The sequence below is a fragment of the Dromaius novaehollandiae genome, chromosome 3 (genome assembly GCF_036370855.1).
Source record: "Dromaius novaehollandiae isolate bDroNov1 chromosome 3, bDroNov1.hap1, whole genome shotgun sequence".
Classification (NCBI taxonomy): Eukaryota; Metazoa; Chordata; class Aves; order Casuariiformes; family Dromaiidae; genus Dromaius; species Dromaius novaehollandiae.
The window spans coordinates 61,057,946-61,083,983 of record NC_088100.1 but is presented as its reverse complement, the minus strand read 5'-3'; the positions used below and the strand labels follow the sequence as shown (position 1 = coordinate 61,083,983).

Here is a 26,038-nt window from a genome sequence, read left to right as displayed (position 1 = left end):
TGGAAACTAATACAGAAAAACCCAAAGAGAGGATGTATTTTACCTAACGTTTGCTATCTAAAAGTTATATATGCTAGCCAGTCACCTGCACTACCTCTGCAGTCAACGGACAGAGAAAGGTACCTAGAGAGGGCTCGCCATTTCAAAAGGAAGAAAACTCTCTCTTTGGTGGCTTTCTCTGCAACTGATCTAACAGCAAAATAAATCCAAGGAAAAAAAATGCACAGCACAGCACACAGGCAGGAATATGCAGACAAGAGAAAGGGAAATAGAAAACTAGACCAGTTGAAATCGGCTTAAAATGGCCTGCTATTAGATGTGTAACCACACCTCTAAGATCCTGCCTAAAAATAGGCTGGACCTATCACGGAACTTCAGAAAGGCACAGCAACAGTTGTTAAATCTACATTCCAGATAGAGACACTACTTAGCAGGATTTCTTTCTTGTCAAATTTGCAATCAATGTATAGCTGAGGGGATATAATAAATAATGGTCAGGTATCTGCCTTTCTTTCACTTAAAAATTTTTTTGGATTCTGGACATTGCAGTCTTAATCCTTTACTTTGTTTTTTAATTAGTTTTGTATCTCACTAATGTCTAGAAGCACCAATTAGAGGTCAGCATCATGCATACATGCAAGCTGAAAAACTAATCCCTGTATGGAAGTTTTAATAGTTTAAATATATGGGAAACAAAAACAAACGGATCCATGAAACAGACTCCGCATAAGGACAGATTTATCAAAAACTAATGCAAAAACTTTTAGAATGATACATAGCAGACATATAGCAGCTGAGACGTTCACGTGTTTTGCCAGGTTTTGCAAGAGAAGAAGAGAGCATGGCAGCTTTGTGGATTTGCATGTAGAGCTCTCTTCCAAGCAAGAGAGCACAAGAGAAAGCACTGAAATGACAAATGGCAAAGGCTACCATAGCCGAAAACGGACAAGCGAGAGCCAACGATCTGATATCCAATCAGATGACAGGTAAAATGGGAACAAGCCAAATTAGGATCTTAAATAGCAAGAAAATGTAACATCAACAAGAGCTGCAAAAAGACAGGTAATACAATCAAAGCAACAAGCCAAAAGATGACCTCTGTATCGCCTTTCTAAACATATTTAAAGAGAACAAGATGGCATGGGAACTGAGGGTATGTCCCAGACTTTTAGCTGCAGAGATTAGAAGGAAAGGCTAGAACTTGCAGATTTTGTAAAAGCAGCTGCCTTCTGTAGTCTCAATTCACAGTATTCATCTGCAGCCACACAAATCATTAAAAAAGCAAAGAAAGATAACTTATTTCATACATACTCTTCATATCTTGATGACTACTGATGGATAGCATTATTTTAATCAGACGGGCTTTCCTCAAGAGAAGTGTAAAATCTCCATAATAATTTTTTAAATTAATTTCCCTAGAAATTCCATTATCTCACGTGGTTGACTGATTTCAACTTCAGAAGAAGTCATACCTCTTTAAAAAGCTTAGTTGGTACTGCAATAGCCTTTTCTTCCTCCAGATAGGATGCCCAACACCATGTTTGCTTTCCTTTAGAGGATATAGCTGTAAAGAAGCATACAATATCAAAACAATTCTCTAATTGTCAATTTCTCCAGCAATCAAAATAAACATTTTAAAGTTTATAACACACCTATCTCAAATCTACATTTTATTAAACACATTCATGGTATTTCTCAGGATTTATTTCAGAAAAATAACAGGTCTATAGGTTTAATGGCACCACAAACATGAAGGTTTGTATAGGATTGTTTCTATCAGTTCATATCTTGATTAGTAACAAAAAAAGGCTCTTTTGGCTGATCAGAACAACTTATGAGACCTTGCCCTCTCCCCTTTTTCCATACCGCTCCCAAAAAACCATTACAATCTTACAAGTATGATTTGAAAACAAGTGTAAACAGAAGATCAGTCCAAATCACTTTATATTTTAATAATACTTAATACACTTAATACTTTAAGAAATTTCTTCAGAAAAAAAATGAATTCCAAATCAGGAAAGTGTTTTCAATCAGATAGCAGCTGAGATGGGTTTAGGAGATACTTTAATCACAGTTGCAATACTCTATTCTTTGACAGTATTCAGAATGTTTCTAACCAAATCCATCACTTCATACTTTGCTGTTTTCGGATGGAAAGGCAGAGATTTAACAATAATTTCTCCAAACCTCCAAACTGTCACAAGCGCTTCCTTTTTCCATTACTTCAGTATTGTAACACGGAAACCTCTGATTTCAGGTTTGTTCATGTAGTATCATACTTGCACACTAATTATAATATTGACTGTAGTCCATCTTAAGGAGATATGGGTGAGTAACAGTTTTTACACCTTGAAAAAAAGGGACTAACTGCACTAGCAAAAGTCCATGTAGGCTTGTTGTGACGTTGTCCATGTATCTGCTTTACTGGTCTTTGCCTAAAATTTCTCCTCTGCATGTAGGTTACCAATTCAGACTGTGAGCTCATGCAGTCAGGCTGAGTTCTCACAATGCACAGTATGATGCTGACCTGATCCTAACTGAAAGCTATTCACAAGACAAATAAACCACTTAGGTAACAGTCTGGCTGACTTAAACATGCACCATACCAACAGTGATGCCAGACCCTCCTGAAAAAAGCTGGTAACTTACTTAACCAAAAGATAGTAAATCACAGGGATCACTTAATACTATTAAAACATTCATTTTGTTTGTGATTTACCCAGTTTTGAGCTATGCTATTTAAGAGATGTGCTGCTCAGCACAATAATATGCACTGATGTGCTTGCTTCTGAATATAAATCAGTCTTTTACATCAAATCTCTTCTGCTGAAATGACACTTTCCCAAATAAACAAAAGAAATAGAAATCTGTACAGATATTCTGCAGTGGACAGCAGCAACTCCCATAGAGCGTCAGCTGTATGTTTCTATCACATGCACTTCACACGGTCTCAGCTTTGGCAACAAACAACTGTAGAAATAATGCTTAAATTTCAGGAGGAATTCTGTGTCAGGTGGGGCACCTTCCATAACATCTGAAGTATTGCATCTTCCATCAGCATTTCATCTGCCTATCATGTAGCAGAGCTACTTGGATCTGTGCTGCTTAGTGGCCAGGCAACTGCTACTAGAGGAGGTTAGCAGTAATGGCTCCCAGTCTGCCGTAAGAAATATCTTAGAGGGCCATATGTAGGTTATGGTTGGTGTATCACTGAGGAATAATAGCTGCTGATTCTCTGAATCTTCCTAAAAGTATCTATCATACAAATAGCTTGAAAAAACAGCACTCATTTAAAATATGCTTTATTAGGCTGCTTCATGCAGCATATTTCCCTTTGGACTGCTTCTAGCAATTATTCCTAAACAGTTCCATAAAAGTATCTATTTCCAGCACATACTGTAGATACAAAATTGATCCCAAAGGAAACAGAAGTAAACTTTCATTTCTGCTTAATACATGTCTTTCAAAAGCTGGGAACTCAATGGGCCTGATTCCCTTTAATACCAGGACTCTTTGGAGGGATGAAAGAAGCCTAAAATGTACATCAATTACATCTACACTTACCACAAGCTTCTCTGCACTGCCAGAGGTAAATGAGCTGGCTTTTTGTAAAGGTAATCAATCTCCAAGTGACGGGTTTTTTCCCCAAAGTTATCACTTGGCTCTCTCAGTTCTTCAATCCACTAAACATAATTGCTATAAATAAGTACCAGTAGAATATTTTTACAGAATTGACTAAAATGCAATCAATAGAGGATATAAATTCAGTGAAATAACGCTGACAATTCACAGTAAAAGATGGATAGCCGCACACATAAATAAGCAATACTTGAGATTTTGTTTCATAACCTAACTTACTTTGTTTCAAAACTGTTATTTCCCCTTTTCTTTTTCTTCTGGCTCGCTGTGAGACTCTCAAGATCCTTCCTTCATGTCTGTCCTCCTAAATTAAGAGAGGAGTACAGTAATCTCCTTAGTTCAGAGGTCTAATACACTTAAAATGGAAATGCCCAACGTTTAACTTTGTCTTCATTTAAATCACTACTGACATACCTCTCCAATATCTCAAATAAGCCTGTAGATGTCTAATGGTAAATACAGAAATCTATCAATGACAAATCACTCCCAACATGGTGAAAACAATAAACAAGGATTCTCAACACCTGGCACTCAGCCAGCTAGCCTTGTCTAAGCCAGGGCATTCAAATCATGAAGCCTTCAGCAGGGATGGGTGAGCTGGAGATAACCAGCAGCATCTTTGATGTATTCAGGCTTCCAAAATAATTTAAAAGAAAACTTCTTGCAGTTTTAGTCTTTTTTCAAATGTACAACTGCTTTATTAAATATAAAATGACATCAATCCTTCTTACTTATCTCATTGGTTGTTCATTAACAGTTTTGTTAGCACTAATGAATAAAACAGGTACTCATTTGGGAGGGCAGAGGTGCAAAGGCAAAGAAACTGTCCCCTGGCTTTTGCCTAAGACACTCTTATATGGACAACTATGAATTCCCTTTTAACAACTCGAGTGTCTTCTGCCTTGGACAATTCTGTAACTGCAGTGCCCTCCCCTTCTTCCTGTGCTTCTCCCAATAGCTTTGACACTTTCAGGAAAAAAAAATATAATGGGAAGGTACAAGGATAGGTTTTTTTGTTGTCCTAAAATGAAGTATAATTCCAAAACGGAAAAACAAAATATACTCCAAAGCACATTACATTTCAACATAAAACGAAACCACACTCCATTTCTCATTTTTTTCAGTTTTCATTTTCACTCCTTTAATAAATACTCCACAGCCACCTTTCACAGTGATAGATCTCTGCATGTATATCCTACAACAGGCATAAGGAAACACCTGTATAAATTGGTAGCCAGCTAGAGGTTTATAATGGGCCAAAACACCTACAGTATTCTGCAAAATTAAAAAAAACAAAACAGAGCCTTTGACACTGTATATGCTGCTTCTGGATGAGAAAAATAAATAATTGTGCAGGGCTCCAGCAAAGATATGTCAAGCTCAGACGAAATTTTTCTCCTAAATGCCAACAAATATTTCCAGGTAGCAACTGTCATCAGAAGCTGGAATATGCCAAGAGCACTATAGAGCAAGTAGGACACTGACAGCAAGAGCCACACATATTTTCTTAAAGTGAGACAGAAAAACCTTGGAAGTTAGGTTATTCATCTTTGTAAACATGCTCAGTTCAAACTGTATCGCACTGACATAGTTCAATCATCAAGAAACTGAGAAGGCCAAGCTTGTATCAATGCAGGACCATCAGATCAACAAGGTCAGTGATATGTTGCGTATCAAGAAAGTGGCCAAAGCAATCAAGAAAATCTGACATTGTTTTAAGAAAAAGTAAATACTGAGTTTTAAGTGACTGATGTACAGCAGTGGAGATCAAGACAGGAAATAATGGACACATTTTTATTGTTGTTTCTATCAGTATGTTAAACCATCTTTTAAAAACAGATTTTAAAAATAGGCATGTTTTTCAGATACTGTCAGCCAAGTTCACCTATCATTCACTGCATGATGAAGACTGAGCAAAATCCGTTATCTTTAACACCTGGATACTTTGTTATGCTTTGTTTGATTTTGTGTGTTTTGATATCTCTATAATTACCCATGGCAAATGTGGCAACCATTGCTTGCTGGAAGACCAGAAAGCAAGCAATTTAGTTATACTCCCTCCCAAATCAGAGAAGGTCCTCTTAACTGAAAAGATAAAAATCAATGCAGACCTTTGGCTGTTTTCTTTAAAGCAATTTAAATTAAGAAAAATCAAATTTATGCTCTCTTTAACTTAAACTTAGGTTTTTTTGCAAATCAATTATTGGCCTATAATCATTTATTAATGTGCAGCCTGACAAAGTAACAATTGTAATGAAATATGTACTCTTATTTTTCTGTATTCAAGTCATAACAAGTCTAGGGGTGTATCATCTTTCCATTAAATTCCTTTTGCTCTCTTCTTAAAAAAAGATAGAGGTAAAAAGCAGCTCAGATGACTTATTATCAATAATTATTATTTAGCAATAAGGGATAATTAAACTGGTAAGTGAACCGACTGTTTGTTGTGGCTTCGTTAAACACAGTTACCTCATTGCTATGTAGAGTGATGTGCGAGTGCCACTGACATGGCAATATAAGGCAAAACTCTCACTAAACATATCTGCAGGAATGGGTTTATGATGCATACTAACAGTTTCATCAGGCTTCTCTTTCTTCTCTCCATTATCCTTGGACTCTTCTTTGAAAGGTAACTTTGTTTTTCTCTTCCTAACACCTTTGGAATCATCTTCCCCATTGCATTCCACGCTGGGCTTCTCCTCCTTTGGTTCCCTACTATGAGAATAACACAATGACATAAAGCCAATAACATTTCACTTCTCACATCCACAGAACAAGTAAAAAACAAGTAAATCTGAAGGTCAAGTGTCTGTAGGTCCCAGAGTATCATTCAAAATATAGTCTTAGAAATACTACTGAAAATGACATCTGTCAAAAAAATTAGTCTGGAAGACATACAATAGCAACAGCAAAAGGAAAACTGTCAGCCTACACTGAACAAGTTCTGCATGTTTTAAACCATGTGTCTTTCCACTGTACCATCAAACCTCGTGGAAAAGGAAACTGAGAAATATTTAGAGGACTGTAGGGCAGTTTAAAGAAAGGAAAGAAGAGGTAGTTATTAAGACCGATAAATCCAATTGGAGAAAGCTGGTATGTGACTCTAAATTGCTAAACAAGCAACCACCACAGATACCTTCAAAGCAATTAACTAAAAATAAGGCAAATGCACAAAGCCTTAGATGTTAAAAACTGCCATAATGCAATACACAATACAGAATGTACATACTAACACAAATCTTCATTTGTGATGAGATGAAATGCACTAGCTGAAAGAAAAGGAACTGAGAAACTACAGCATGTTCATGTTTCCGCTCACTGTCATCTATAATACAGCTTTTACATTTAATTATAATTAACTTACCACACCAACCATCTCATTACTGATTATCTTAATTCCAATGATTATGAAACAGGGTGGGAGTCTGACACTGATTCATGCATACCATAGACTAAGCGTTTCATTGCTTGCATTTGACAGTAGAACACAGCGCTTTCTGTGCAAAACAGACCGCCTTCAACATCAGTGTTAGACAAAAAACAAAGGTTTCATATTCTGTAATACATTCACTCCAAAAACAGTGAAAGAACATTATAAACTGATGTAGACTCATGAAAACGTGGCTGCTTAGTATCTCCCTTTGCCCCACCATTACTGTTTTATCCCACCACTTTTATCTCATGCTGCATTTATGCTAAATTCCTTGTGTCTACGCTTTATAATTGCACCTACTTGTTTTTTACTTGCTGGGCACATTTCTGGCTGCAAAATTTCCCTTCAGGAACAAATTCTTCTATGGTACCATAGCGATAACAGTTTTCACAGAAAACAAGTCCATCCACTTTTGCAGTTTCCTTCAACTTTGTGGGGATCCCTGTCTTTTCTGAAAAGGCTGAACAATGAAAAAAGTAACTTCACTTAGGTAGAGGTGATACATTTCCAACCATCCCTAGTAGGCCTTGCCAAACAAACAGAAAGCTGAACTCATGCCATTCTTGTCAGAATGAAGAACGAGAATTAGTGTCTGTATGCGGTCAGTATTCCACAAATAAGCCACGTTCATACTGCAGTACTATAGAAAACAATGTATTGATTTCATGCTTCCATCAACACTGGAGTGGGGAGGACATTAACAGTTTGATGTTGCTAATCACAGAAGGAGTGAATTTTGTCAAAAGCATAGACTTTATCACCTCATGTCCTGCTGACATGCTTGATTTTTGACCTGTATTAGAGTCATTTGGGAAAAAGGTTTTATAGGACTTTTATCTTTTAATAAGTGAACTTATTTCTGGAAGTAAATCCTTGATTACATTCTACTGTCCTTTACTTCAGTAGCTAACGTTCAACAAGCCTGAAATCTACTATAAATAAAAATCACTAATTGGTAACAAATAGATTTCCAAACACTAGATTAAGTTACTCACTCATCCCAACCTATGATTCCCCACAAGCAGTGTGTAGCTGAGGAGAGGATTCTGTTTCTTTCCCTCACAGGGAAGTACATAGCACCACAAAGTTCTCTAGTTTGCTGCAGACATTTAAATTTAATTTGATTCCCCCCAGAAAGGCAAATTTCAAGTCACAAACTATTTCTTTTACTAGAGTGCTGAACTGTCCTTCAAAATGGAGTCAAATAAACTTTACTGTTTGCAGAATATTTCCACTAAGAGAATCCATCATTTGTGTGTTATGTTTTACAGTCCAGTGTCTTGAGTGGTTCAAAACAACTATTTCCTCCCACAACTGGAATTTCTAGCAATATTTATATCTTTGGGGACCCGTAAATTAATCAAGGGCAGTGTAAGACATTAGTGGTGATTAATTCAAAAGATACTAAAAACACATTAATTCAGTAGTATAATTTTTTTTTAGGTTTACCACACTCTGGGGATGAAACTGTCTGTTTTATTGCAAGTAATTGTGATCTCACAGATTAAAGACAGCATCTACTCTGCAGCATGTTCCACTATTACATTGTTCACATTCTTGTCCCAGATTTGGAGCTTGAATCTTTGGAAAAACTGTCAGTAACCTGGAGACCTACAGAACAGAGTAGCTGTAGTCTAAAGTCTTAGACCTCACAGGTGAGTCCAAACTACCTTCCCACTGGTAGAAATTTCTTACTCATTCATAAAAATAACATGAAAATTAAGGCTTCATGGTGGGGTAGTAGCAAAGAAAAACTTCAATTGACTTTGCTTATCTTTTTTTGTGGAAAATTACTGATAGTTATTAAACTGAAATTCTGAGAGCCTGTTTTTCAAAGAAGTTTTAGAATGCATATTTAAAAATAAGATTGATAAAATCTAACATCCACAAAGACAAAAACTAGATAGCTGTGCATAGTCACAAAAACAGCTGTTATAGTCTCTTGCATGCTACTCCATCATTGCTGGAGTCATTGTATCAAAAACGTTTTTCAGAATTTATGACCATGTAAACCAACTTTCCTTGGACAAAAAAGGTGTTATTTTACATCAGTATTATACATCCAGGAAACACAGCATCTCATGTAGCACGTTGTTTTGTAGACAGATACTACATAACTATTTGAATTTTACCATTCAAGATAAATGTATGTTGCTATTACATGCTAATTTTATCACTGTAAAAAAGCACAGTCAGCATGAGCAAGGGAACAGTGCAGACCTACATTGACATTGGTGGCAGCAGCTGAGAAGCAAACTATTGTTTGCTTTCACATAATATTTCACGTAACATTTTATCTGAAGGCTGTCAACAATCCACAGTTCTCTGGGCATAAATTAACTGTAGGCAGCTAGCAAAGTCTGTGGACAGTCTGGAGAACCAGCTCAAAAAAACAATGTCTAAAAAAATAGGAATAATTTAAAGTAGAGTAAGAAATTGGCTACTTTTCAAATTAAATAAAGCATAACAGGAAAATATTAAACCTAAACTTAGAAAAATTTACTGTTAGTGTTAGAAAAAAATGGCTATAATTCAATTTCAGATGTTTAACAGTGGAAGTATTCCCTTTTAACTTAAGCACATTTATTCTGATACTTATTCACACTTTAAAAAACAGATAACATCATCAGAAATACTGTGTGTATTAAGCAAGTAAGTTTTTAAAATCTGGGGGGCAATCTTTAAGAGAAATTGATATATTAAACAAAAAACAGTCTACCACAGAAAATGCCAAGTCCCTTAACTGACCTTCTTGAGCAGTTGGCACCATCCAAGTTGTGGTAGCAGTTGCCTTCTTAACACTTTCTATCTCAGTTTCATCTGTAATCACTTCCAGGGCTCCAAATTCATTCACTCTAAACTGATAAAACAAAAGAAATGGCATAAAGTACAGCAAAAATTTCCTAGTGCTCTCCTAGCACCTCTTCTTCTATAAACCTAGGTAGTTTTTATAAGGTATCCTCACAATTATCCAATTGCTTAGTGCTTCTGCTCATCCCCAAAGAATAGAAAATATGCCTTTCTTGTTTCTGTAAAGCAAAATGCAAGCTCATTTTGTTATCTAAAAATATTATTTTTAATAGATATTGATATAGATGCATCCACACACATACACAGATCAATATCCACCTTTAACACAAAAATAGAAAAATCAATAACAAATTTCTGGGAAAATCAACTAACAGTATGCTTTTCATTGCCAGCAAAATAATGCACTCCTGTCACTGAGTATTTCTGTCAAAGAAAAGGGAACTGAAAGGCAAATACAAGTGTGTCACAGAATACAGAAATTTCAGCATCCTCCAAAAGCACAGTATTCCTCTGCTGTAAAGTGCACATAAACAAACATCTCAAGGCAGTTTATGAACTGTTTAATTACATGCTGAATGTGATATTACTGTCAGCCAGAAGCAAGGCTCAACAATATCCCACATGCTGTGCTTACACAGGATCACTGTGAGTTATACCCATCTTGCTGCCAGCAGCAAAGCATCTTCCACATGCCATAATAATTACAGTGCTACCAAATGAAAATAAACTTCAGCTTCCCAGTCACTACTTTGGTAGGCCCAGCTGGTTATAGGGGTTGAACTAAAGGCAGTATTTTGTCCACGATACTCTACTTTAAAGCAAAGCGGTGTAACCCTTAGAGCTTTATCACAGAGGACGGTTCTCTGATAGTGAGGTGCTATGACCAAAGCAGATCAACAGGAAAAATTATGTCAGAGAGAGTCTTTCAAAGCTTCTCTGTACCCACCTGCCATAATATTCTTTGGTGGCAGCAGCATGAAGAATATTTCTGCTTCTCTAATCAGGCAATTTTAAATTGGGAAAATGAGAAGGGAGACTATTGTCTGACATTATATTCATCTTCTCTGTGCCTCAGGAGACTCTAGGATTAATCATTTCCACTCACTTTGGACTACTGTGCTATGGTATGGAAAACAAACCACCCTCAGTGTATGCAAGGGTGGGCTTCATTACTTAGGTATTACAGTTAGCAGTGGGTTTTCACTAATACAGTCCTTCCAATCTCAGCATTCAGAACGTTTCACCAGGTCCTACAAAATCCCAGTAGTTAAGAAATAATAAACTGAGAGGAGGAAGAGGAAGAGGAGGAGGACCTCACACAGTCATATGACTTCTGAAGCCAAGATTTTTATTTATAATTTATTACACTCAAAACAGATCTGCAAGTGTGGACAGATCTGCAAGTGTGGACAAACTGTCAATCTATCCATCTAGACTGAAAGACCACGAGTTCAGCTTTGAAAGACAACCAAATGCAACATGTGCTCAGATTCAGGTTTGCAGACAGATATTAACGCTGTTCCACGCAAAGAAAAGAAGTGGAGTTATCATTCAGAAGAGAAGCCCTGCCTCTTACAATTGACTGGTAGGTACCCAACCTGGCTCCTCTTTTTGCTAAACTGTTTTTTTGCTATTTGTGCTTTGTCTGCTGCCTCTGAAATAGGTCGGTGCTAGAGACAAAGCCTGTGTTGTTTTTTAAGAGATCTAATTCTGCAACAGCTGGTTCAGTAAGTAGACTGTGAGTACACACTACAATACTGTGCTGCATCTGGTGACACACTAACTGACAGGTGTACATGAAGGTTATTAACCAGCTTGTTGGAACAGTCTTCTGTTCCATTGGCCAGAACAAGCATACACCAACGTATTTTTGAACAGTCCAATGAACACCTGAAACATTTTTGAATGATCTGATCAGTGCTAAGCTCTTACACTAAACACACATTCATTCTTCACTGGGACCTCCTGTAATACACAAGAATGTCACTCTATCCAGCTCTGCTAGTGGCCTGACTTACCTTTTGACCAACCAGGCCATCTAACTTCAGAGAGGTGACTCATAGGTACCAGATGATTAAAGACAGATGACTCAAGAGATCACTGCTCCTGGTTGCCCTTTTACTTGACATTGTTCATGGCAGAGATGGCCTGTCAAGGAAACAGCTCTTTAACAGGCCATTATGCTGGATCACTTTCCGCTGTCTAAGCACCCAGAAGAGTATGATAACACTTTTAGGCTAACTGTTAAGTCTGACTTCCTTAACTCCTGTTTTTACTTACAGCCTTGCCTCTGTGAGCATCAGGGGCCTCCAGCTCCTATTCAGCTGTGAATTTATAACAGAGAGGACTACTTTTGCTTGGCATTTCCCAAACTAGAACTCCAGCATTACAGTAAATGGCAAGTTCTCAGAAGGTGACTGGAAAAAGGCAGAAGTTAGAGCAGTCATATCCTGGTTTAGTTGGGGAGACAAAGCAACCAAAAACTTACGACGCAAGTTAACTGCTTAAAAATGGAATAAATAAAAGTATAGAGCAACATGCTGCACAAAGGCATTACAGAATAAGAGCTGCCAGAAAAATGTGCCAACTAGCATCTACTACAGGAAGCATGATAAAAAAGGATTTAGATGAATGGTATTTTTTTTACGTGTCAATGAAAAATTTCAGTATTTACATGAATCTGTTTGATCGAGAACTTAAAAAAATAAGCAAAAAGTTCTCTCACAAGATTTCCTCTATTTTTGTCAATCCGACCCAAAATATAACAAGACTGATCCTTCCTATAACCTTTATATATTTCTCTAGCTGTCCTGACAGTCTGGAAGTTCCAAGCAGGCAATACAGACAGGAAGAAGGTACCATTTAGCTAAACTCTGAAGACCTACCAGCAACTTTGAAAGATGTAAAAATTTGTTACTTTGTCAGGAAATTCTTTAAGTAAATATATAAATACATATACAAATACGCACTGGATGAAGAAAGAGATTTTCAGTGTTATCTTTGGCCTAACCTGTCCTCATTAAAGCAATCAGTAAAATTCCTGTTGCTAGAAGTAAAGTCAAGCCATTTCCAAGTACTTTTAAATAATCTCATGAAGAAGCTTAATTTTCACCTCTTCCATGTTTAAAAGGGAATATATTACAAAGGTTGTTGAGTATGAATTTAATCCACTTGACTTTTGTCAAACACCTGTTTGCAAACTTTAAGTGACCTGTTATGAAGATGATGCTCTATCCCACCCAATGGAGTCAAAGGTCCTAAAAGATAAGAAGGCAAGGAAGAAGAGGAGAAAGCAATCTCAACAGCCTTCATGAGCAAACTTACAGTAAGATATACAAAAATTAAAATAACATTTAGATAGAAAATATTACTTTCAAAGTTATGTAGCAGTGAGCTACAATGGCAAAAATACACATTTTCAGGTTATTAAAGTTCTTTTAGTTTAGCACAAAAATATCATAAACTGAGTTGACAGGATGAGCACAACTCTTAGTGGTTAAGTACACAACACAAAACTTGCTGAACTGCCATGTTTAGCTGTGGAAAAAAATAGTATCTGATCTGACGTAAAGACTGTATCACGCACAGAAAAAGCAAAATGGTTGAATGGACAAGTTCTGGCATTTACAGACGGATCAAAAGGGAATTAAACCACAACTTCCATCTCAGCATTACTAGATTCCTTCCACTCAGAGTTGAGATACATTCTCACATCCCCTGGAAATGATGCCCTGATATACCAGGAATTTAGCTTATATGAGTGTCAACTGAACCCCAGAACATTTCAGTGTCCACCCAATGAACAAATCAAGAACAAACTGAGGAAAATCAAGGTTTATATAAAGAAAGATCAAACACTCCAAATATTTCCTGAATCATTTCTATCTGTCTACATGCTAAATTCTTCTTTAGGCATCCGAATTACTATCAATAAACAATTTTTAATAATTAAAATTGGATTAAAATTTACACAGGACTGAAATAGGTATCACAAGTCATTGAGAGTAAACCTTTGTTTATTGCAGGCACCTGTAGCAGATGAACTATTTCATAAATGTTTCAGCTGCAACTCAGAAGTAGTCAGATTTTTTATTACCAGTACTTCTATCGAAAGCCCATTCCAGAATCTTTCTTGAAAAACCTTCTTCTAACTTCCCATTTACTCATAGTCAGTTTATGCCCACTTGTTCTTAAGCCAACACTGTTCTGCAGATTGAAGAGCTTTCTTTTCCCTAGTGCCTACTCCCTGGGTATACATCTGAAGCAAGGAGTAACACACCCTCGGCCTTCATTTTATACAACAAGCTCCTTCTGCTTCCTCTCATGAAAACGGTGCTCCATTCTCTTGATCAGCCGGACATTCTCTGCTTGCCACAGCCTGTACTTAACTGTGGAAATTCACCTTCTCTCAACTAAAGGGACAAGAACCTGAGTAAGCATAACAACGTAGGTGGACTTCCCCCATCCCTTCTCCAGTGGCTTTAATACAATTTTACTTCTAATGAAAGTGCTTTGCTTTACCATGCTGCTTGGGAGGCATGCTATAGTTTTATTTAGGGAACTTATATGCTAAAAAGACTTTCAGTTATCTTGTTCAACAGTTCATAAAAATATGCAGTGTATTTGTGACTCAATGTGAGATAAAAATAAATTTGTAAACAATGAGAAGATTCTACCATATTGCAGATTAATTCTTAGAAACTCAAACCTACAGGGAAAAAATACATGTGATCCAGTTTTAAACTAAGTCCCCACTGCTGCAAGTGTCTAATTCAGAGGAACAAAGATCAGAATATTTCAGTTCAGTATTACTTCTGCCTTTTAGGAGTGTACAAGATCTCATGAGTATCCATGGAGATCAAATCAGAATAAAGGCTACCACTGTTTTCCACAAGGTAAGAATATTATTTAGGGGAGAAAGCAGAAAGTAAAAGGAAGAAAAACGAAATATAGTTGAAATGCAAAAAGAAAGAAAAGAGAGGGAAAAAAAGGCATCTTAATGCACAACTTTAAAATGAATTACAAAATACAGCCAACAGTACCATCTACTGGTCAAGATTAGGACAAAGAGTCTATAGCAATAAATACAACTGTTACTGCACTCTAGCAATACCTTTGGGAATAAAACTTATCCTGACCACACAACAGTATGCTTGTGGACAAGTTCAGATGAACCAGCAAAATTAACATTATTCAAAACACAAGTATGCTCTTCATGCATATGAGGTAATTAAACTTAACATAACTTAAACTTACACAGTAACCTGTCAAAAGGCCCACGCCTGGGAATCCAGGAATGCAATACAAAGAACTATACTCAGATCTCTGGCTAGCAAACAAATATCACCATTCTCGATTTTAACCACAAACCCTAATGATTTCAATGGGACTGTTCATACTAATTAAAGCCCATTTAGGCATCTTGCAGCTACTTCTCTCTTTAGAGCAAAGGAGTCACCTGTAGACATTGTATGTCCAACCATATTCTACTACATGCCAAACTACTTTTTAAATATTATTTAAGTTGAGTAAGTCTGTAAATGCCAGAACTTGTCCATTCAATCATTCTGCTTTTTCTGTGCGTGATACAGTCTTTACGTCAGATCAGATACTATTTTCTCCACAGAACCCCTGCCTCAGGCACAGGCTGGATAGCATTCAGAAAATGAGGCAGCTGTTGGGTATTTTTGTACTCTCTCTTCAACCAGTAGAGCCTGTCTTATTTACTCTACACTATCCGAAAGCAGAATGACTGTTTATTTTCTTTATTTGGAAAAACTGAAATACCAAAAGAGCATGTATCTGAAAAAGCTCTAGGCACTCTAATAATTACTGTTACAAGGCAGTGCAAAATAATCCCTGAAAAAAAACCTGTTCTCAGCCTTTTACAAAAGAAAATAAAAATGTATTTTTCTAGCTCTTAATCATTCTGAGAACTTATTTCAAAGCACTTAGCAAGCATGCAAACTCTGAAGCTTGCCTGGTCACAAAACGTTGATTCTTTCACATATAAATAAGGTTAAGAAAATGAGTCCCTGTACCCAGTTATGCCCTTTCTTTAACTATGAGAAAGGATCCAGCAGGCACACTTCCGCTCTGACAAGTATGGCAAAAGACAAACAACTTAATTAGGATCCAAGGCTATTTAGGGCTCCCTGAATCATAATCAACAGAGATTAAATTGCAAACCATGATCAATGGGCAGCCCAGATCCCCTGTCACTGGCATCATTCACTTCTGGCAGGATGCTCTCGACAAGAAAGCCAAATACTTCAGTCAATCTTCAACTGATTTTAAGATGCTTCAGTAACACTGCAATAGGTTAATCCTGAAGTAACAAAGAGCAGATAACAATTTGTACCCAAAAGGAAAGGTTTTGCTACCTGGATGGGCACAATTAGGAAAAGGCTGAAAGGATTACTACCAAATTACAACCTTCCGAAATAAGCAGAAAAAGGAAGAGTCTCTTATCACTTCTAAGCTGAAAGCTTAGGTATCATCAGCAAACATTCCCTCAGTAAGAGAGACTAATACATCTCCAGCAAACCACTGATAACCTCAAGTCTTCTCTAGATTAAACTTTAGGTACTTTGTCCTTAGACATTCCCCCACCTCTTTCAATTTTCCCCTCCTCAGAGTGCTCAAGAACTATCTTAGTACCGGAGGACTTCTCAGTAAACCTCTCTCCATTGCAAACTCAGTCTGCCTTACTATTCCCATTTGACTAGAAGCAAAGACACTTCCATAAGGTAACACAGAAATCAGTGGCAGTCAGAAGTCAAGGTCTCCCAACTGCCAAGACTATGCTTATTGATTCAGAACCTCACCTACAGAATATCTCTGGCTCCAAATTGTTTCAGCCATATTATTTCTAAATACCAGACAGCAGTATCTCAAGGGGGAACCCAAACAAATGACAAATAAAAAAGGAATGGCTACCTGCCAACATTCTGGTTTAAGTGACTTGTTCAGCACCACACAGGAAGACTGTGGTAGAAGGAAGTGTAGAGCTAAGCTTTCCTGTGTGGGATTTACCTGCATTAACCACAAAACTGTTCTTTTTCTTCCTGAAAACCACTGCCCAGATCTTTACAAGGCTTCCACCATCTACAGCGAATCAGGCCACAGAGAACCACTGTTTACTAAATAATCACATTTTAGTCCTATTTCTTCTGTGGTAAAATAGCTTGTGATCACGTAATTAAAGATTGTATCATTCACATACATGAGGATGCCCAATTAAAGACCAAAGGAAAACTTAACTCTGTCATTTCTTAACTTGACTTAGCACTTCACTGTTCTGGCTTGTTGCACATGCGCACTCAAAAACACAGCACTCTGAATGACAGTCACCTTCTTTACAACTCGAATGGAAATACTTAGCACTGCTCTTCTTTAACTGACCATTATTCTGCAGTTCATGTTCTACTACGATATCTCGTTTTCTACTATAGTAGCTGCCCAACATCATTTTCAGCTTAATTTCTTTATCATCAAGTATATTTATATCTTTTTCTCAGTTTAATCACAATTTGCAAGATGGAAACAATGAGCAAAATTCTGTCCATGCAGTATATGACAGTTCACTTTCAAAACACAAGGACTAGAAAACGAGCTCATTCATAAGTATTTCATAACCTTCTGTCACTACGGTAGGAAGTGATTGTAAATTATTACAGCTTTTCCAATTTAATGAACACATTTAAATCTTGAAGTGATGGTGTTTCTGCCTGAACTCAGCACAGGCATTTTGAGAAAAAAATAAGAAAAAAAACCCAGAGTATTTCACATTTATATTCACACCATGCAGAAGTAACTGGTAAGCACTGATGTATTTCAGATGAGTATGTATTACTTAGTCTACCACATAACAGCATTCTGTAATTTGTGAACTATTTTAAACTCTACTGGAATTCAAGTTTTCTGTTTTGTTTAAACATCTTGCGAGAACTCCTGATACACAATACTAACATTTTCTTTTTCAGTCTTGGGTGCATCACACTGTACATGTACAATTTCTAATTCTCCCTATCCCCTGTATAATTTGAAGGTCTAGTCTTTTCCATAAATACTCAATATTTATATGGCATACTGTATGCTCAAAGCAGCATGCAAGAAATATTAACTATTTTAAGACTTTTTGACTAGACATAAAAGCTCATGGCATGGCTAAGAACAGAAGCTTGATACCTGACTGACTCCTCCCCAGTACGAGAAAGACAAGGACCTACTGGAGCAAGTCCAGCGAAGGGCCACAAAGACAATTAAGGGACTGGAGCATCTGTCATATGAGGAGAGGCTGAGAGAGCTGAGATTGTTCAGCCTGGAGAAAGATGGCTCAGGGGGATCTTATCAATGTGTATAAATATCTGAAGGGAGGGTGCAAAGAGGATGGTGCCAGACTCTTCTCAGTGGTGCCCAGTGACAGGACGAGGGGCAATGGGCAAAAACTGAAACACAGGAAATTCCATCTGAACATAAGAAAAAAGTTTTTCACCGTGAGGCTGGAGCAGGTTGCTCAGAGAGGTTGTAAAGTCTCCATCCTTAGAGACATTCAAAACCCAACTGAATACGGTCCAGGGCAACCTGCTCTAGCTGATCCTGCTCTGAGCAGGGGGATTGGATCAGATGATCTCCAGAGGTTCCTCCAACTTCAACAATTCTGTAATTCTGTGATCTACACACACATCCAGTCTTTCACTGACTCCTGATATTCCCTCGTCCAGTAGGTTAATTCTGCATTGTTAGAAATGAGTCTTGAATCAGTTTTAGAATGGTTCCATTTCAATTTCATTGAGCAGCTCTTTAGTCTTGCATTATTACAAAAAAGAACAGAAAGAGCTTCCTGGACTCTCTCTGTATCTTTCATTATTCTGTATACATTATCATCTCAGCTCTGACTGTCTCCTTTCTAATGCCTGGACCAAAGAAAGACTCTGTGCAAAAAGCAGAGAAATACCTGTTTGTGTGTCCAAATAAAAATCAGTTGGTCATAAGAACAACCTTAAAATAAAGCTCTTGCTTTCCTAAACAGGACATAGTTAAGAATCTTCTTATGTGATTTCTTTAAGTTACCCTGAGCTGCACCTCCCAGTCCTTTCACTCTCTTTATATGGAAGCTTTCCCATTCCTCTAATAATTTATAGCCCACCCTTTGCTTCTGTTTTCTTTTCTTTTGACATAGGGCAACGAGAACTGAACAAAGCATGTACCAGTGATTTATGATATTATATTTTCTTGCATTGCTCCCTTCTGTATTCCTCAAACATTTCAATATTATGTTTGCCTTTCACACAATGTGGCTTATTAAAATAAAAAGGAATTTTAAAAGCCTGAACTTAATAAAAGACACAGAAGAAATGGTCGGGGATGTGAAGTCTGATGCCAGCCTTTGCAGCAGCAACCATGAGATGCTGAAGTTTAAAATCCTGAGAGAAGTGAGCAAGACGAATACCAGAACACCACCACTGAACTTTAGGAGAACAGATTTTGGCTTGTTCAGAGATCTGTTTCGCAGTGTCACATAGGAGGCTGCCTAAAGGGTCAAGGGACCCAGAGATCTGGTTATCTCCAGGCGCAACCTCCTCACAGCACAAAAACAGTCCATGCCAACGTGCAAGAAGTTAAGTAAATATGGATGAAGGCCAGCATGGATGAACAGGGACCTTCTGGTTCAAATGGAAAAGGAAGTATGCAGAAGGTAAAAGTGGGGAATGGCAATAAAGAGAAGGTATATATACTGCCCAAGAACACAGTGATGAAATTAGGAAACCGAAAGCTCAGCTGGAGCTGAAACAAGGGGAGGGCAAGGAGAATGGCTTCTATATGTACATCAGCAGCAAAAGCAAATTTATCAGTGATACCAAAGGGAGTGGCTGCTAGACTGGAGGGCAGGGCTGATATGCAGAGGTCCTTCACAGGCTGAAGAAACAGGCTAACAAGACCTCACGAAGTTCAACAAAAGCAAATGTGAAGCCCTGTACCTGGGACGGAATGATCCCATGCAACAGTGCGAGCTGAAGGCTGACTAGCTGAAAGTGGCTTTGCAGGAACGGACCTGCAAAGATGGGCAAGATAAACATAAGCCAGCAATGTGCCCTTGTGGCAAAGAAGGCCAAATGCATCCTGGCCTGTACTAGCAAGAGGCTAGCCAGCACTTCAAGGGAAGTCACTATTCCTCTCTATTCAGCACTGGTGAGACCATATATAGAGTGCTGTTTCCAGCCCAAGAGAGACACAGACATTCTGGAGCAAGTCCAATGGATGGCTACCAAAACAACTTGGGGCTGGAGCACATGACATACAAGGAGAGACTATGGGAACTGGGTTTGCTCAGCCTTAAGAACATAAGGAGAAATCTTACTGCTGTCTTCAACTACTTAATGGTAGCATATAAAGAGGATGGAGCCAGGTTCTTCTTGGAGGTGCAACGTAACAGGACAACAGGCAACAGGCACAAGTTGCAAAAGGGGAAATTCCAATTAAAACAGAAAGAAGAATTTCACTATGAGATTGGTCTAACTCTGGAACAGGTTGCCCAGAGAGTTTGTGCAATCTCTGTCCCTGGAGATAACCAAACCTTTACAGGACATGGCCCTGAGCAACCTGATCTAAACTGGCCCTATTCTAAGTGAGGGGTTGGACTAGATGGTCTCCTGATGTCCTTTCCAAAAAAAATTATTCCGCGATTCTACTCTATGATTCTGTGATTCTAAAAAAGACACTTGCAACATATCTGTCCTGAAGGACAGATATGAATCCATCCTGAATCAGTTTTTCGATTCTTCATTTCAACAACATACATTGTATTAGGCACCAAGGTATATAAAAGTTCCTTAAAAAACACAATTCTTTTTATTTGTAAGATTTTATTTAAAAATTAAACTATGAGAAGACCTGATCAGTGTTAGTGTAAATGGAATTATATGAAAATACTGACTTTAACCAACGGGAAATAAGTGCAAGAAAGTCTCTAAAACCAAAGCTGTATTTTTAGTTGAAACAGATGAATACCTTCTGAGTTTACTGTAAGTATCAGATAAATAAACATTTTATTTTAATACATTAAAATACATATACTACTTTCATATATTTAATACTATATATTATTAAAATATAATACAGAAATAATATATAAAATATTTTGAAAATAAAAATTGTTGTAATTTACTTCAGTCATGAGATATCCAGTTTGAAAAATGTAAGTTAAAGTATTATCCCAATACTATTCCCATTTCTAAAATATGCCAATCTCAGAAGCACTCACATTATTCATATTTCAAGGCACTCACATGACAAAGGAACAGAAAAATAAATTATTTTTACAAAAAAAAAGAACTATGAATATGAGACTGTAAGTGTCAGTGATTGTAAAAGATTTTTAGTGAGAGTATTATACTTTAAGAGGACTGATTTTTCACACTTAGCTTCTGAGATGTCTTCGATTTTGTGCACTTGATTACTTCTGCCTTTATAGTGAGGCAGTGCTAATTTATGCCTTCCTAAGGGGATGACTGTTGTCTTTGCCAGCACCAGAAACTGAATCAAGAAACTCCAGAGCTAAAAGCTAACAGGCTACAGTCTCTTAACTCATAGCTGTATGTTTTATTCATAAAAGCAGATACCTACAAATCAACTTGTGAAATACATTCTTTTTGCATTTAAAGTTTTTATTTCACTTATTAAAAAATTACATATCTTACCTTTAGATCGCTTCCTGGCAAAGTACCTATCCCATCTTTCCAGTCCATAGCACTAAATACATCAAACTCTTGTCCATTCCCACTAGAGGCAGATTCATTCATGATGCATGTACTAAAAAAGATAAAAAAAAAGAAAAAAGCTTTATCTGAAAACTGAGGTGGTTTAATGCTCAAATCACTGGACATTTCTTCAATGCACTTTGAAATGCACAGACTAGTATCAAATCCCTCAACACACTGACAATGTACATAACTAATCAGAATGCTGACATTAAAAACTAATCTAATAAAAACAACAGCAAATCTTTTGAAAAAACTTAGAAAATAGTATCTACTTTATACACTACTCACTAATGAGGCTGAATGGAGAGAAATAAAAAATATCAAACTGCAAACAGACTGACATGAGGCAAACACATCCTAGACACACGTAAGAAAAATGCATGTTCTGGGGAATGCAAGACATGAACACATGCCTATAATAAATACATTAAAATCTGATTAAAATAACTGGTTTTCCTTAATATCTGGTAAAATGCTTCATTCCAGTTCAAATTAAAATTTCAAACCGAGTTTGAAAGTCTTTCTTTTTCACTGTCTGACTCAGAACATACAAATATTCCTTGTCTGTCACCATATAGTTTCACCAAATATTTGCTATTTATTTGTAAAATGTATTTACATGTGGACAAACATACATACTCAAGAGAAACAGCTGTTTTGGAAGACTTTGTTTTACTGGTCCTTCTGTTTCACTGCAGTGAAAGCAGAGGAAAAAATATTTGTTTATCATTAGATACAGCAGATTTGGACATCCTTGTCTGTTGTAAGAATTTATCTCCAATCATTCGCACAAGCAACAAAATTATACAACACTTGCAACTGTCTACTGGCTGTGACCCAAATCCTGTCACTATCACAATGATGACATCGGTTGTGCTGAACTGTAAATGTTTTTAGCAGTCATTTGTGACTATCATCAAGTTCTTCCTTTCTACTTTTTACAAACCCAGTAATCTTTAAATTTGTGGGCTGGCACCTAATTTAATATTTGTTCAACATGAAGTCTGACTCAATTATTTTCCTTGTTAAGGACTGCTGTACTATGCCTAACAGTTGAAACCATCTGTAGCAAAAAACGTTGCCTTCGGTTTGTGAACTATCACCAAAAGCTTCTTTCTTCTCAAATGTACACTCTCTTTGAACTTTTTTAACAAATACTTTCCAAGCCTCATATTCAGCCTGCACACTGCTTGCAAACTTTGGCTGCAAGTATCAGTATTTGAAATTCAAACAGGCAGGTAGTTTCCGCAGTTGTTTAACCCTGTTTTCTAAAATCTAATTTCTTTTATCTCTAAAAGTTCCACCTGCGAAACCTGCTCTCTGCAAATATTTGTTAATATTCTCTGAATATCTGGAATTTCTGCAAAAAAGACTGAGTGAAATGTATTCACTGTATCACTCATAGATGTTAGAAAAAGATGCAACCCAAGCAGAAGTAAACTCAGATCTACCAGAGGTTTCTGACTTAAAGTTTAAGAAGAAAATGCTTAATTAACTCTGCTGTGTGAAAAATATTCAGCTTCCTATTTTTTCATCAGAAAAATTATACTGATCAGTTGAACACCTCCATTACAGACAGCCATTACTCTGATTTTGTGTTTGCAGTGTGAACTCCTTTTTATTTCTGCATGATTTCTTCCTCATTTGTAGCAGCATTCTGAAGTGCTTATTACCCTGAGCAATGCCCTAATATCCATTAGTACTTTTGTTGCAATACAGCCCCTATACATTGTCAACAACATGACAGAAGCAGAACATCAATCAGCAACCACTGCTGATGGTGAAGGCTTCTACATTCCTCTTCATTCTGCATGACAGGTGGGGTTCAGAGATGGGAGAAATAGCTATCTGTGCCTACAGAAGGCTTTTTGATAAAACTTTATATACTTCACAAAACAAACTTGAAGTAAGAAGAACAAAACTGAATGTCTTTTCTATCTCTCAGTATTTCTCTATGTAAACATATTTAAAACCCTGAATGAAAACCATGTGCCAATGCACAAAAAATTTGCTTTTAATATACCAATAAATCTAAACAAATTTAGTGCAAACTGAGGAATTTCCAAACCCCTAAAACTTACCTTCTAAAATCTCTCCCAAGCAAAATCCACCACTCCACTTTATAGCACCTCCTGAAATTCAACCTGGACAATCTCTACTCGACTCAAGAATGTAGCGAACTTGAGCTCTAGAATATCCAAAGAATCCAGTCTTCAACACCGTAATATACCAACACAGGTAGGCTTACACTGAACTAAACTGCAACATCATGGCAGAGATGTAGGCATCCTCTCAGAAACATAAGACCTACCTAAACTGCTAAGGACTAGCTGAAAAATTGGATTTACCCAGAAATCCATGAAATTTTAAGGACATAAAAGATGCTGTTTAAGCACACTGGTGTAACATGTCCCCCATGACTGGTCTGGCTAAGCAATTCTGTATTAACCAAAGTTTCTAAGTAATCTTAAATTATCACCCCAGTTAGGGGACACTGCACTCAACCATTCTGTGGTTTATTTATTAGAAAAAACATGTTTTAATGGCTTCTGCAGAAAGAATGACAAAAAAATGGGAAGACACTTTGAAGGCTGTGGGGAAATGCTTCCTTGCAGTGGTCACTGTCCCACAGAGCGAGAAGCAGCAGACACCCGCTAGATCACATTCTGGAGTTTCTGATAGTGCTTCTCTCATTATATAAACATTGTGTAACAGAATCACTTGCAAAAAAAAATGATGGGGAGTGGGGAAAACTTACAGCCTAGACTACTTATGCAGGATGCAAACTGCGAACGTCAAAATATAATACTGGACACAGAACAGTACAGTGCACAATTTTCTCAAGAAAATCATACAAATTTTAACTTAATTGCACCTAACAAAGCTTTCATCAGGTAATAATGAGCAGCAATGGTGTATTCTGTTGCTTGATAAGGTATTTGTGTTTTCTTTCCAAAATTAACTCAACATCAAAGGTACAATCTGTACTTTCACCTACTGGTCCTCTTCTGCAGCCTTCCAAACTGTTCTGTGTGTGGATGAAAAGGTAATGGGGCAATACAGATTGAAATGAATTTACCAAAAGCAGCTACATTAAACAAACTATCGGTTTCCAGCTTTGCTGAGTTTGAACAGATGAAAGTTCAAGGCTGATAGGTCTATATCCCGCTGCTAATGACAGTAAGGAGCAAGAAACAGACCAATTAAATCATTATAGCAATGAGGAATTAAAAAAGGAGGAAATCATTACTGTATCTGCATCTAAATCACAGAACAAAGAAAACTACTGAATGTTTTATCTACTCATTTTCATTTTCATCTTTAAAGCTCTGCTGTGGTTCTTTGAACTGGTATAACTCCTTTCATAATAACGCCTTTTGCTATCATACACAATTCTAGAAATGTAGTAAAAATACTAAATGAATATGGGACCACACAACTACAGTACTGTGCCTACGCCTATCACTGAACGCCATCTGATGTGATGGTAAGCACACAAAATAACAACATGGAACATCTATATTCCAAAAGCCTTATCCAAAATCCACTATTAGAGACATAACTCTATCTCAGTCTTCACAACCATAAGCTGTAACATACATAGAAGGGTGTTTTAAAGCTCTGTGCTGCATTTTCATATTTCAACATTAACTTTTAGACATATTTAATAAATGTATTAAAATAAACAAGCACATAAAATAAGATTAGACACACCCTTTAGAAAAACATCCACTTTTACCAACTGGCTCAACAATAAACGAATCCCTCACAGAACTGATCTTAGTGAGAATAACAGCATTAAAAATTAGATAGTTTCATCTGGTGGAAGATTCTCTATTTAAACATTTAAAAATAAGAAATAGGAGAGAATATGCCAATTAAACCCACAAGTATTTTTTGAAATAATTGCAGGGTTACATACTAAGTATGTCAAAAAGTAATAATAGAAAGATTTTTTTCTTTCACTCAGTGCTTTAAAAAATTACCTGATACCTACCCAAGTTTTGAAAATCTAAGATGCTATCTGTGAAATGCGCAAGGTAGTAGTACATACAACTTCTCACCAGAGTAGGCCCAATTCAATATGGGGTCACTCGACAGCAAAGAGAGAAGATTTCAGAAGTAAAGCCATTAGAAAGTACTACTAAATCAGCAGAACCGGCCTGTGAATAAGCATGCGTATTCTTTTTTGTATTCCTGTATACTTTTATTTTACTTCTTAGGATTTCTGAAACCACCGTGACAGGAGTGCTCAGTAGATTCGTCCCGTCCGCAACTAACAAACTCTTGCTAGCAAACAGAAAAACAGGGCAAACAGAGCCAGAAGCGGTCTAAACAAACGGTGCAAAGTGTGAGATCAGAGGGACAAATACGGGAGGTGATGCCCTCA

At 37.0% G+C, this 26,038-nt stretch overlaps 1 protein-coding gene across 15 annotated transcripts in view; it reads right to left on the bottom strand.

Annotated features, from left to right (window-relative positions):
• Nucleotides 1–26,038, bottom strand: part of L3MBTL3 (L3MBTL histone methyl-lysine binding protein 3) — a 90,220-nt gene that overhangs the window by 58,090 nt on the left and 6,092 nt on the right. For 11 of the 15 annotated variants that reach the window (XR_003262180.2, XM_026120378.2, XM_064508974.1 and 8 more), the window contains exons 2-7: nucleotides 21,586–21,697; nucleotides 9,821–9,932; nucleotides 7,373–7,532; nucleotides 6,213–6,354; nucleotides 3,859–3,943; nucleotides 1,473–1,564 (exon numbers count right to left, since the gene is read on the bottom strand). Coding sequence is in view for 14 of the 15 variants with exons in the window: in XM_026120338.2 (XP_025976123.2) it covers nucleotides 1,473–1,564; nucleotides 3,859–3,943; nucleotides 6,213–6,354; nucleotides 7,373–7,532; nucleotides 9,821–9,932; nucleotides 21,586–21,697 (703 nt within the window). In the remaining variant the exon portion in view is untranslated. Of the gene's footprint in view, nucleotides 1–1,472; nucleotides 1,565–3,858; nucleotides 3,944–6,212; nucleotides 6,355–7,372; nucleotides 7,533–9,820; nucleotides 9,933–11,901; nucleotides 12,032–21,585; nucleotides 21,698–23,729; nucleotides 23,837–26,038 lie in introns of those variants that run through there. The other 4 variants (XM_064508973.1, XM_026120387.2, XM_064508976.1 and 1 more) reach the window with 3 other exon arrangements.